The sequence below is a fragment of the Cervus elaphus genome, chromosome 1, assembly GCF_910594005.1.
Source record: "Cervus elaphus chromosome 1, mCerEla1.1, whole genome shotgun sequence".
Taxonomy (NCBI): Eukaryota; Metazoa; Chordata; class Mammalia; order Artiodactyla; family Cervidae; genus Cervus; species Cervus elaphus.
This window is the reverse complement of record NC_057815.1, coordinates 42,577,948-42,592,451: the sequence shown is the minus strand read 5'-3', so window position 1 is coordinate 42,592,451 and position 14,504 is coordinate 42,577,948. Positions and strand designations below refer to the sequence as shown.

Here is a 14,504-nt window from a genome sequence, read left to right as displayed (position 1 = left end):
TTTTATCAATTGCATTTTTTTCTTTTGATTTCAAAGCTAGGGCTCTCCAGGAAGAAGAAATGAACCAGTTACCTGTGTCTCCCAAGGATTATCTTTGAATTACTCCTTTCTTCTTTGTTCTCTGATGCTGGCCTTGAGAACATGCATGCATGTCCTACAAAATGGTGCCTTTTCCTGCTGGGAAGAGACACAGAGGGAACAAATCCAAAGGAGGCAATTTTAAGAGTTGAGTCCATGGAGTAGGCTAGAGCAATGTTAGGGGAGGCAGATATTTCCCAGTAGCCAGTGGAGCAACTTGTATTTACTTTTTCCTTCCAGCCAGAGTGGGAATAGCTCTGAGTGTTAGCCATTTGCCTGGTGGCCATCTCCTCCCATGTGGAAACTCATGTACAGCTTCCTCCACGAAGTTTACTCTTCAGTTTGTAATTCTTCTGTCTTTCTACTACTTCAACTCTTTTACTCATAGTTCTTATTTTAACAGCTAGAGACAGTTTTCTTTTTTTCTTATCTCTCTCTCTTTTTTTTTTTTTTTAAAGAATTTGCTTCCTTGTATTCTGTGAAAGGATTTTAAGGCATCTGAATGTGTGTGTTCACAGATTATATAATTACCCTGTATAGATATATAATAGTTAATGAGACATATAAAGAGAACAAAAGTAATTGTTACTCAAGCATGTGCATATTATTTCAATCATATGATCTGTATTTTTAAGATTCAAAATGGTTTTCATAGCAGATGAATTGCCTGAACAATGTTTTGAGTTTGCTTGAGCATTTTGGAAAATACATTGTTCAGGGAGAGAAAATACTCTTATTGAAGAGACTCATGCACGTGGTAGGTGGCACAGTAGGTGAGCTTTAGGTGACTTCTGGATCCTAACTTCATTCAGTTCGGTTCAGTTCAGTTCAGTCGCTCAGTCCTGTCTGACTCTTTGCGACCCCATGGACTGCAGCACACCAGGCCTCCCTGTCCATCACCAACTCCCGGAGTTTACTCAAACTCATGCCCATTGAGTCAGTGATGCCATCCAACCATCTCATCCTCTGTCGTCCCCTTCTCCTCCCACCTTCAATCTTTCCCAGAATCAGGGCCTTTTCAAATGAGTCAGCTCTTCACATCAGGTGGCCAAAGTATTGGAGTTTCGGCTTCAACATCATTACTTCATTACTCTAGTTATTTTTATTCTATTCGATCTCTTCTCAATTTATGAAGGTCTGTGATACTAGAAAGAAAGAAAGTGAAGGTGAAAGTGAAAGTCGCTCAGTCATGTCTGACTCTTTGCGACCCCATGGACTATACAGTCCCTGGAATTGTCCAGGCCAGAATACTGGAGTGGGTAGCCTTTTCCTTCTCCAGGGGGTCTTCCCAACCCAGGGATCAAACCCAGGTCTCCCACATTGCAGGTGGATTCTTTACCACCTGAGCCACAAAGGAAGCCCAAGAATACTGGAGTGGGTAGCCTATCCCTTCTCCAGCTGATCTTCCCAACCCAGGAATTGAACTGGGGTCTCCGGCATTGTAGGCAGATTCTTTATCAACTGAGCTATCAGGGAAGCCCCACGATACTAAAAAAAGCCCACAAAGGTCCACCTAGTCAAAGCTATGGTTTTACCAGTAGTCATGTATGGATGTGAGAGTTGGACCATAAAGAAAGCTGAGTGCTAAAGAATTGATGCTTTTGAACTGTGTTGTTGGAGAAGACTCTTGAGAGTCCCTTGGACTGAAAGAAGATCAAATCTGTCAATCCTAAAGGAAATTAGTCCTGAATATTCATTGGAAGGACTGATGCTGAAGCTGAAACTCCAATACTTTGGCCACCTGATGCGAAGAACTGACTCAATGGAAAAGACCCTGTTGCTGGGAAAGATTGAAGGCAGGAGGAGAAGGGGACGACAGAGGATGAGATGGTTGGATGGCATCACTGACTCGATGGAATTGAATTTGAGCAAGCTCTGGGAGTTGGTGATGGACAGGGAAGCCTGGCATACTGCAGTCGATGGGGTTGCAAAGAGTCGGACACAACTGAGCGACTGAAATGAACTGATGATACTAGAAAGGAGGGAATATAATGAAATAATTAAAAGTCCATGTTTTAGAGTCACATCTGACAGGCTTTAAATTTTAATTTAGAGAAAGTTCCTAATATTTGAAAGACAAATTTCAGTTGTATAGACAGTTTTCTTACAAATAAAAATAATGTTAACTTCCTGTACTTTTGCTCTAGAATCAGCCATCTTTCCACTTCTGTGAGGTGGTAACAGTAAAAGGAGTGAGAACATGTGGGCTTTGTTTTCACTCAGGCCTGGGTGTGAGTTCTGCTCTGCCTTTTACTGGCCATGAAGCGCTGGGCTCATTCGGTTTCTTCCTCTGTGAAATGGGAGGATAATAGTGCATATCTCAAAATATTGTAATGACTAGGTGATAACCTAGGTGTCTAGCACATGTCTGGTGTGTTGAAGGAGTTCAGAATATTTAGTTCTTATTATTGCATTTAAAACATAGGGTTCAATTCTTGATATACTCATAGATTTAGAGGGCATTTCCTCCGCTATTGATATTCTTTGGAGTTAATTTTTATTACTTCCAAAATAATTCCCTCCATAGAGCTCCAAGTTCATAATATTTTCTTTTGCTTTCCTCCCATTGTACATCTTTCCTGCTGAGCGGGAAGTTAGTGTTCTCCCAGGGACACAATTTGGATGAAAAAGTTAGCTGATATACTGTGTTGCTTTGTGAGCGTTGCTCAATGCTCTTTTGAAGGAACTCTGTCCAAATAAGACCTAGACTTGTGTCTCCCTTAAATACCATCCTGCCTTTCATTTCTTGACTGACTTTGCGGTTGATTTATTTAGAGCACTGTTGAAAAATCAGAAGTATCTTTCTAATTGTTTTCTTTTTCAGGAACTTTTTAAAATGACATAAGCAGTAAACATATGATGGGGTCAACTGTTTACACAAATAAGCAGGAGGAAGAGACTATGAGTTGGGAAGCCAAGAATGAGGGGAAGGGGGAGCAGGTGTGGAAGGGGGAACAGGTGGGGAAGTGGGGGCAGGGAATAAAATAGAAAAGTCAAAAGGAAAACTGTCTGTTGTTTGCCCTAATTAGCAAGCAGTCCTGTGACCTGTAGTCTAGCCAGAATTGTCCTAAGCAAGTCCTAAGACAACTTGTAAAAGAATTAAGTTGAAGAGAGTCACCCATGATTCAGTTTTTCACCTGGGAAGGCCAGTGGGTTACTTATAAGAATGAGAGTTATTTCTCCTTCCTGTTTCTGTGAAGCAGATGTGGGTACCCAAGTTGGTGAACAGAAAGTGGAGGGCTTCATGGTTTTCCGTTCTTTGTTACAGGCTTGAAGTGAAGTTGGGGCTTGTGGGAGAAGTTCTAGAAAAGGAGAAGGAGAAAGGAATTAAAGAGAAGCCAGAAAGTGTTTACTGATGTCAGTGGGATCCTTCAGACTTGATGTGTGTTGGCAGCTAGAGGATACTGTCTTATCCTTGGGGTATTGTGTTGGTTTGATGAGAGGCCTCTGAATATTCTGACCACACAGAAGGAAAGTGTGCAGTATGTGGTGGTGACATTGATGTTACTGCTGAGGATGTTTGGCTAAACGTGATCTCCTCCAGAAGTTCTTTGGCTTCTAGAGATTATACTTTGAGCTTGACTTGATTTATCATTTTATCCCCAGAGCTCATGGTTCATGTGGGTGATTCGACTCAGATGGGATGTGTTTTCCACAGCACAGAAGAGAAGCACATGAGCAGGGTAGACTGGATGTTCTCATCAGGAGAGCCTGCCAAGGTAAGGAGGAGAAGCCCTTGTTGTGTAGAAGAAGCCCCTGGCCAATGGTGTCAGGACAGAGTGGGGACAGCAAGAACCTAGGCATCAGGTGCCACATGGTGATCTCATGAGGGCTTGGACTTCAGAGTTTGTTAAAAAAAAACTGGGCCTCTTAGCTTGGCTGGGCAATTTCAGCTTCCAGTTGGGAAAAATGACTAATGAAGATGATGAAGAAGTAGATGTTGCTACTGCTCAACTTTTTGGGTTGTCAAGATGCATCTGGGACATGGTGATATAGAACATTGGTTCCTGACTTGGCTACTGCATCTTGGTTTTATCCTTTCTCTCTCTTTTCCTTTTTATAGAATTCATGGAGTAACAAGGGGGAATGATTTTGGTGACCTAGCCAGGAAAGCAATGGGTTAGGCATAAGAATGATTGTCTTATTTGGGTTATTTTTGTGAGTTTTCTTTTGCGCCCCTTCACGCCATTTATGTGATGGGATTTTCTTTGTCTTCATGAATGTGTTGAATGTTGGGATTAGTAGTCCTGGAGGCCAAGATGAGGAGGCTTCTTCACAGGAACTCTGAAGCAGTAATCAGCAGGTTAGTTCATTAGACCAGTAGATGTCAACTAAGGCATGGTGATGTCCTGATGAGTCAAGCCGTGTCTTGAGAGACATCCCACATAACTTATTTTTAATAAAGTTAAGGTACAAAGATTAGACAAGATTTAGCTTTTACAAATGAAGACATATTCTAGGTCATCCATACAAAATATCATTTATACTCAGTTGATTCCTACATGCTGTCTGAGTGGATCAGAAAGGATGGCTTCGTGGTGGGGTCTGGGGAATTACATGTAGTTTCAGGTTCACCTCTGGGTACTCATTGTATATTTAAATGTCATCCACCAAACTGAGTCACTGCAGAACATAGGATGATAGTTGACATTTGTGGGTTATGAATTTGAATCACAAGAGACAACAGGTTAGGTGCCAGGTCTTTTCATTCATATTTGTGTCTGTATCCTCATTTCCTGTTCTTAAAAACTTCTAAAAAATAATGGTATTTATATACCTTTATGAAAAATTCTGACACTTTTTTATTTTTATTTTTTTTATATTGCTAATTCAAATATGGTTTCTTTTTTTTTCCATTTATTTTTATTAGTTGGAGGCTAATTACTTTACAGTATTGTAGTGGGTTTTGTCATACATTGACATGAATCAGCCATGGATTTACATGTATTCCCCATCCTGATCCCCCCTCCCACCTCCCTCTCCACCCAATCCCTCTGGGTCTTCCCAGTGCACCAGGCCCGAGCACTTGTCTCATGCCTCCAACCTGGGCTGGTGATCTGTTTCATCCTAGATAATATACATGTTTCGATGCTGTTCTCTCAAAACATCCCACCCTCACCTTCTCCCACAGAGTCCAAAAATCTGTTCTGTACATCTGTGTCTCTTTTTCTGTTTTGCATATAGGGTTATTGTTACCATCTTTCTAAATTCCATATATATGTGTTAGTATACTGTATAGGTCTTTATCTTTCTGGCTTACTTCACTCTGTATAATGGGCTCCAGTTTCATCCATCTCATTAGAACTGATTCAAATGAATTCTTTTTAATGGCTGAGTAATATTCCATGGTGTATATGTACCACAGCTTCCTTATCCATTCGTCTGCTGATGGGCATCTAGGTTGCTTCCATGTCCTGGCTATTATAAACAGTGCTATGATGAACATTGGGGTGCACGTGTCTCAGATCTGCTTTCCTTGGTGTGTATGCCCAGAAGTGTGATTGCTGGGTCATATGGCAGTTCTATTTCCAGTTTTTTAAGAAATCTCCACACTGTTCTCCATAGCGGCTGTACTAGTTTGCATTCCCACCAACAGTGTAAGAGGGTTCCCTTTTCTCCACACCCTCTCCAGCATTTATTGCTTGTAGACTTTTGGATAGCAGCCATCCTGACTGGCGTGTAATGGTACCTCATTGTGGTTTTGATTTGCATTTCTCTGATAATGAGTGATGTTGAGCATCTTTTCATGTACTTTTTTATTTGACAAGTATTTTTAAAGTGTCTGTTGTATGGTGAACACTCAAAGCTCCTGCCCTGGTGGGAGACTTACAATCAAGATGGAGGGAGATACATAGAAAAATAATGAATAAATAGGAATTTCCCTGGTGGTCCAGTGGTTAAGAATTTGTCTTGCAGTGCAGGGACACTGGTTTGATCCCTGGTCAGGGAACTAAGATCCCACATGCTGTGGGGCAACTAACACCCAATGCAGTCAAATAATAATAATAGTAATAATGAAGAAATATATACACAGTATGTCAGGTAATAGTAAGAGCTATGGAGAGCAAGAAAGTAGGCTTTTGTGATTGTTATTTTATGTAGGTGGTCAGGGAGGCCTCACCAAAAAGGTAACATCTGAGTAGAGGTCTCGGGGAAGTGAAGGAGGCAACCATGTGTCTGTCTAGGTGGGAAGAATGTTCCAGGCAGAGGGAGCAGCAAGTGCAAAGGCCCTGAGGCCAGCACTCAAGGAGCAGCAAGGAGGTTGGTGTGGACACATGTGTCCATGGCTTTGTGTTTTCTAATACTTTCTGATGATACCTTTACTGCTTCTACACATAGGGCCTGTGAATCCCGAGAGCTCCCTCCAACCCCAGTTCTTTAGTCTCATACATTTTACCTTTCCCTTCTAGGAGGAAATTGTGTTGCGCTATCAACCCAAACTCAGGGCGCCCATGGGGCGCCCCCAGAACTGGGGCCGCTTCCTGAACCGTGTAAACTTGGTGGGAGACACTTCCCGCAATGATGGCTCTATGATGCTCCACGGAGTGAAGGAGTCTGATGGAGGAAACTACACCTGCAGTATCTACCTGGGGAACCTGACATTCAGGAAAACCACTGTGCTGCAAGTGATCCTGAAAGAGTCCCGAAGTATGTGACATTTGGCTGGGCGGGGAGGAGGGACTGCATAGCTGGTAGGCAGGGCCAGTACTAGGGTGAAGCTGGAGAGCTTCTGGGATGCAGAGTTTAAGGAGGCACCGCGCTCAGGTCCTGTACCTGCCTGCCCCTGATGAGCCTCGTACTTACCAAGCACTCTACCCTGTGCTGGCATGACCTTGAGAGTAATCCCTCCTTAAATGTGGTGGCCTAGGCACCTTGCCCGCCTCACCCTAGTGCTTCCCTGATGGTAGGTCAGGGAAATAAGGTAATACTGAGTGAACGCCAACCCCTCTGCCAAACCTCACCCGTGGTTTCTGTAACATACCAATTTAAAGACACAGGAGCTCAGAGATGGATTGGGGTCATTTTGACTTGGCTTCAGGGGAGATGCTCTATGCTCTGTAGTAGAAGGGAAGATGCTCCTGAGCTGGTGAGAGACAGCAAAGAACAAGGAAACAGGAAGGGGAAAGAACCAAAAAGAGAGGGAGTTTCTGATCCAAGGTTCTTTATTCTGGCAAACAGTGTGTATTAAGGCCATTGGTGAGGAGGAGAGTAAAGACTCAATTGTGTTTACAGAGAGGTTGATAAATGAGGGGTTAAAGATAAACCAGAACCCAGTTAGCTGTCAGGATGTGGCCTGTGGACTTTGCCTTTTGCGAGGGCCCCAGGGGTTGGCTGTGGTTGGTTGGGGGCAGGGATGGGATGAGGAAACACCTCTACTCTCAATACCTCTGGCCAGAGACTTAAGTCTATGGAGGCACCTTCTTGTCAATTACGGAGGATCCCAGATGGACAGGGAAGTAGGACAGATGGCTTTCTTCACTCTCAGAAGTCTTACCTCTGCTTCACAGGAAAGAGAAGCCATTAGTGGGAACTCAGGCAACTTCTGAGCCCTCCACACCCACAAACAGACCTACATCTACTCCATCCTCATCTTTTCCCTGCCATCCTGAGCTTCCTTCCCTTTGGGGGCTTATCTGAGCCCCTGTGCTCAGGTGGTGCCCTCCCCTCCTTCTCAGGACCCTCACAATATGCCTCTTGAAGCTCATACTTTCCATGGGCTTCTACCAATAAGCACATGCGTACACTCAACTCTTCCCCTTACCTGTGACCTTCTCTACTTTAGCTCTCACCCTACGTCATACCTTTTCTTTTTTTCCCTCTTTCACTTAAAATTTATTTATTTATTTATTTTAATTGGAGGGTAATTACTTTACAATATTGTGGTGGCTTTTGCCACACATCAACATGAATCGGCCATAGGCATACATGTGTCCCGTCCCTCTTGAACTGCCCCCCACCTCCCTCCTTACACCACCCCTCCAGGAGACACAGACATAAAGAACAGACTCTTGGACTCAGTGGGAGGAGTTGAGAGGGTGGGATGATTGGAGAGAATAGCATTGAAACATATACATTACCATATGTAAAACAGATAGCCAGTGTTTTACCTTTTCTTGAAACAGCTTTATTGAGGTACAACTCACATGCCACACAATTCACCCTTTTAAAATGTACAACTCAATGTTTTTAGTGTATTCTGAGTTGCACGACTTTCGTCATGATACATTATTCATTTCTTTCTAGACACAGCCAGATAGCTTGCTGAAGGACTGAACTCGGGGTCTCCTGTCTCATCTTCCATTAACTCATAGCACTCTGCAAGCGGTCTTCTACTTCTCCCTCTCCCCCAGTGTAGATCACCAGTGGTGCTCTAACTGTTCATCCTGGACCTTCCCTACCCCAGTGGTATTGAACACCACGTTCTGTATACATTTAACATATTCTGTTACACACAACCTATCTATCTATCCGTCCATCCATCTGTCTATCCATCTGTCTCTGTATATGAACTCCACCCAGATTTTCCACAAATACTCACACACAAATAATCCAAATCCACCACTCACACCTGTCCCCTGCCCATCTCTCCAACCTCAGTTGATGCCACCACTATCTACACAATTATCCAACTGGATGCCTGGGAGTTGTACTTGATTTTTCCCTTTCCCAGGACCCCCAGTCTAAAAAGTCAACAAGTCCTGTCATTTCTACTACTGACTTTGGATCTGTCTTCTTTCTTATCTGGCACCATCCCCTTATTCTGACTGTCTGTCTGTCTTAGACTGTAGTCCTCTCACCAGTCTCTGCTTTCACTCTTAGTCACTACCCCTCATTCTCAGTGCCATCTTTCTCAATCACAAATCTGAACTTCCTACAGTCTTTCGATGTCTTCTCCATCACCTACAGAAGTAACAAAAACAAAGCAAAACAAAAGATTGAAACAAATTCCTCATCAAGATAATTAAGGTGCTTCATGACTTAGATCCTATTATCTACCCAGCCTCGTTCCCCATCATACCCTCAAATGCAACCTTTGACCCAGAGCCATGGCCCTCTTGCTAGTTTCTCCAAGCACCATCCTGAAGCTAAAGGCCCCAGACCGTGGGTATAATGTCCCTATCTCCCCCACCCTCATCCTTCTCCTATTGTTTGCTAAAATCCTTGATAGTTCCTTTCAGACTCAAACTTTAAAACTTGCTGACAGATTCTCAGGTTCTGCCCCCATAGAACTGGGCGCCCGTTTCTCAGTGCTTTGCCCCCATGTGGGCTGCTCTCCTGGCACCCATGGCAGTGTGTGGTGTTCCGCGCACACTGTTGCCTCCTTGGGGGCACAGACCATGCATTATTGGTATTGGTATTATTACACCAATAATAATTGGTGTTATTTGTATCTTCTGTGCCTAGTACTATCTGGCACTCAGGAGATGTTTGATAAATGTGTTCAGAGTAAATTGAGGAAATGGGTGAAGGGTGCTATATAGATGGATGGAAATTTCGTGCTTGGTATCATGACTGTGGGGCTGTGTTGTAGCTTAGATACCTTTGAAAACAATCACTTCACCATAAAAAGGTCAGCAGCCTCTAACATGTCTGTTATTTGTGTCATTTGGTGAACCACATTTTAAGATAGAATTGTTAATGTAAATGGAAACTCTACTGTAGGTCAGGTGATATTCTGTTTACCCACCCACCTTCATCTATATCTTAAGGGTAAAATGGGGTGGGCAGAGGCTGGTTCTCAATCTAAAGGGGTCAGCTGGAGTACCAGTGCTTCCATGTGGGGTGAAGTCTGGCCTTCTCCCCCTACTTCCTGACGTGGCTGTTGCTGCTTGGCATAGAACTGGTGAGGCTCCCAGCTCTTCTCTGGAATGTTGAGGCTCTGTCATTGCTCTTCTCCTTTCCCAAGCATTGGTGACCCCGGGATCCCTCAGACCAGAGATCCTGGGTGGTAACCAGCTGGTGATCATCGTGGGGATCGTCTGCGCCACCATCCTGCTTCTTCCGGTTCTGATACTGATTGTGAAGAGGGCCTTCGGAAATAAGAGGTATGGGGCTGCTCCCATCTCTTGGATGGGGAGGCTGAGGTGCCTGTAGCCTGAAGTGGAAGAGAGTGATAAGACCCTATGTGTACCATTTTCACAGAAGGGTGTGTTTTGTTTTATTTATTTTTAGAAAGTGTTGTTTATTTATTGTGGTGGGTCTTCTCTAGTTGTGACAAGTGGGCTTCTCATTGCAGTGGCCCCTCTTGTTGCCGAGCATGGGCTCTCCGCGCTCAGGCGTCAGTCGCTGCGGCGAGTGGGCTCCATAGCTGTGCACGGGCTTAATTGCTCCATGGCATGTGGAATCTTCCTGGGCCAGGGAATTGAACCTGTGTCCCCTGCATTGGCTTTGAGGATTTTTAACCAGCGAACCACCAGGGAAGCCCAGAAGGGAGTATTTTAAACTAGGCATCATCTGGGGTAATCATGTTAGATGTCATTGTACAGTGACCCCACCCCCTTTGCTCCCTGTTCAGTCTCTAAGTCGTCTCTGACTCTTTTGTGACCCCATGGACTGTAGCCTGCCAGGCTCTTCTGTCCATGTGATTTCCCAGACAAGAATACCGGAATAGGTTGCCATTTCCTTCTCCAAGGGATCTTCCTGACCCGGGGATCAAACCCATATCTTCTGCACTGGCAGGTGGATTCTTTACCACTGAGCCACCAGCGAAGCCTCCTCTGTTCTTTGTTGTCCTGAAAGGCCTTACACATTCCCACATCATCGTCATTTTATAAGATTACAAAGACTTACAAATGTTTGTCCAAGTAGAACATAATTAAGAGTATAAATCTTATGCAAGAACCATAATGGAGCTATTCAATGCCTGAGAGAAATGATTTTTGGGTTACCCGTAGCACGTATACACTTTTTAGAGAAGCTCAGATTTTGAGGGTTGTCAGTGACTTTATTTGAAGGACCACATTTTAATTATGAGAAGCTACTTTTGAATGGACAGCCTCAGGTCCTAAATTATTTTTAGGGAATGTATTTTTAAAGGCTTGAGGTTCTGTACATGCATGCTCAGAGTTGTGTCTGACTCTGCGACACCATGGACTATAGCCCTCCAGGCCCCTCTGTCCGTGGGATTTTCTGGACTGGGTTGCCATTTTCTCTGCCAGGGGATCTTCCCGACCCAGGGATTGAACCTGCACCTGTTTGTTTCCTGCACTGAACAGGCAGATTCTTTACCAGCTGCACCACCTGCAGTTCTCCTAGTATCTCAGAAATTGGCAGATCCTCTGGCATGAACACTAGCGTTTCACTGGTTTTGGCTGGGCCATATCCTTCTGTTTATCCAACCATTGATAAACTGTGTTGCTAGGGCAAATTGACTCCTTTGAAATAGTGTCAAGGGGCAAGAACCCCCATTTAGACTGAGTAGAGCTGACTTTTAGGTCTCCTTTCCCCATGGGACATGGATCGTACAGAAACTGCTGGTATCTGCTAGGTTTGCATTTGACTCCTCAGGGGCTTTCTGACTTGGTTTTGAAATGGAAAGTCTTTGCTCTGGGCAGGTGGGCAACACAGAACAAAGAGTTAGACAATATGGCTTCCCTATCAGCTCACTTCCCTGACCTGGACCTCAGTGTCTCTCAAAATGAAGAACAGAGCTCCCATGTCTATGTATCTGTTTATTCTAAGAAATAATCAGATGGATGTGTTGAGATTTGTGCATAAACATGGTTGCTGTAGCAAAGGTTATATTTAAAAACTGAAATCATTGTCAGTGCCTGTCAGAAAGGTAATGATCCAATGAACTGGTATTCCAGTCGATGAAATACTGCTCAACCCTGTATATGATGATGGGGAAAGATGTCCAAGAAGTAATATACCATATATAGTAGGATCTTATTTTAATAAAAAAGCAAATTATGTAATTCTCACTTCAGCAGCACATATACTAAATATATCCTGTGTGAGTATACTTACGCACTGAGAGAAGTTTAGAAGGATAATTTTAAAATACTAGTAGTGCTATTTGGGAGAAAAGAAAAGGTGGGTCCAATGAGGGTAGGAGGTTTACTGGAACTTGAACTTCAGACTGTCTACATTTCTGTATTATTTGAATTATTTTACAATCAGAGCATACAACTTTATAATCAGGAAATATGATTAAAATATTTACACTTTGAGACAAAAAACCAGATTCCCTTCTAGCTTTAACCCTGGTTGTTGTTTTTAGCTGTACTTTAGGCCAAAGTAGAAAAATGGAAGGCTATTCAGTAGCAAAAGCAGAAGGCCAGATGGTCAAGAGATCAAAGGCCAAGGGGCAAGGAAGGGGCCTGAGCTCCCAGCCCTGGGTGTTTGCCGGGTTAATTCTGCTTGTCCTCCCTCCAGGGAGAGTCCCAGAGCCTTGGAACTGGTGTCTTGCTGAGTTTCTGCTGCCCCCTGCTGGTCTGGCTTCTTCTCCCTAGTCCTCGGAAATGATGAAATCGAATCCCGTGGAGTCCCTCTATTTATTCACTTACAATTGTTCTGGACAGGAAGTTATTAGGGTCACAGGAGACCGGCAGAGGGCTTCCCTTGTAGCTCAGCTGGTAAAGAATCCGCCTGCAATGCGGGAGACCTGGGTTCGATCTCTGGGTTGGGAAGATCCCCTGGAGAAGGGAAAGGCTACCCACTCCAGTATTCTAGCCTAGAGGATTCTATGGATTGTATAATCCATGGGGCTGCAAAGAGTTGGACACAACTGAGCAACTTTCACTTACTAGACAGGCTGAAGCTGTCTTCAGCCCAGGCTTTCTCTAGATACTTCTCTGCTCTCCATCAGATTCTAAGCTGAGCTGTGTAGTGCGATCTGAAGGTGTCTAGGAGTGGGTCCTCCTCTGGGGTCTCTTTTTTATAAAAACTCTGTGTGGTCTTGTGTTGTCATCTTTGACTCTACAATGCTGGGTGGTTAATTGCACGTGCTTTCATGTCTTTGCAGTTCAGTCACTTCCACCACCCTGGTCAAAAGCCTGGAGAACACAGAGAAGCCTCGTGCAGAGGTAAGAGAAGAATTCTGCCATTTTGGGACCTCCCTGGTGGTCCAGTGGCTAAGACTCTGTGCCTCCAACACAGGGGACATGGGTTCCATTTCTGGTCAGGGAACTAAGATTCCACATGCCTGCAGGGCCAAAAAAAAAAAAAAAAGACAAACCAAAAAACAGAATTATGCCGCTTTGCAGCTGTGCCCTGTGAGGACAAGGTGGAGACTGCTCCAGCACCCAGGTGGTGTCTTTATCATTCTCCTGGGAACTGTGTCTCATTCACTGTTATGTCTCAGCACCCCCAGTGCCTGGCCCAGAGCAGTGCTTAGGAGATCTCCATCACTCAGTTAGAGCCCAGGAGTAGTGAGGCGCGTGGGGTGGGTGGGGCCGGCCCTGCAGCCCAGCCCAGCCTTGGAGGGTCCAGGGAAAGCGCACTGGACTTGAATCGGAAGCCAGTTCAAGCCCAGCTCTGCCACTCCCCGAGCCTCTGTTTTCTCACCCCCAAAATGAGGAGAAGGACAAACATATCTGCCCAGCTGTGAGGTTCAAATAACGTGATACTATGTGCAAGTGCTCTATAATTTCTGAGGCATTGTATCAATATGAGGGGTGATTATGATCCATTCTGGGGTTAAGTGAAGTGAACAGTTCAGTTCACTGAACGGTTCAGATTAAATATTCAGGAACCTTTAGAAAGAGAGAATCAAGAGCTTTTTCTTGATCATATTAGTTTGTGATAGTTTATATAAATAATAAATAATTGCTACTAGGAACTGAGAAATGGATTAATTTCCTTGAACTGCCCCCCCCCCCCTTTTTGTTCTTTCTTTTCTTCCCTCCTCCCTCTCTCCTCCCTCCCTCTTTCTTTCTTCCTTCCTGTTTTCCTCCCTCCCTCCTTCCTTTCTTTCTTTTGAAAAACTCTTCTTACATACCTTTTCATCTTTTGGGCTGTTTGTGACCCAAGAGTAGGATTTTCTCACATCATAGTACAGGGGACTCCAGAAGTCCAAGAATTTGTCACTGGATGATCACTTCCCCAGATAGTGACAGGGACGGGAGTCACAAAGTACCCCTGACCTCACAGACATGAAGTTCAGTGAGGGCTGTTCCCGCCGTTTAAGCCCTATGGGAGAGATGATGACAATTAGGTGCTAATGAATGCTGTCCTGCCAAGACTCTAATTGGGAGGAAATAACCACAAAATTCAAATCATTCGGCAAAATAAGAATTCTCTACTGCTACCTCAATGCCCATCCAAACAAAGATGTTGGACTTTTTTTTTTTTCCTGGTCACACCATGGGACAAGTGGAATCTTAGTTCCCCAACAAGGGATTGAACCCATGCCCCCTGCATTGGGAGTGTGGAGTCTTAACCACTGGACCACCAGAGAAGTCCCAGATGTTTGACTTTTGAAC

General features: G+C 44.2%; 1 protein-coding gene across 1 annotated transcript in view; it reads left to right on the top strand.

The window, feature by feature from the left end:
- Window positions 1-14,504, top strand: part of JAML (junction adhesion molecule like) — a 30,564-nt gene that overhangs the window by 11,934 nt on the left and 4,126 nt on the right. The window contains exons 5-8 of the mRNA XM_043900353.1: window positions 3,685-3,797; window positions 6,489-6,726; window positions 9,986-10,124; window positions 13,046-13,106. Coding sequence (XP_043756288.1) covers window positions 3,685-3,797; window positions 6,489-6,726; window positions 9,986-10,124; window positions 13,046-13,106 — 551 coding nt within the window. The remainder of the gene's footprint in view (window positions 1-3,684; window positions 3,798-6,488; window positions 6,727-9,985; window positions 10,125-13,045; window positions 13,107-14,504) is intronic.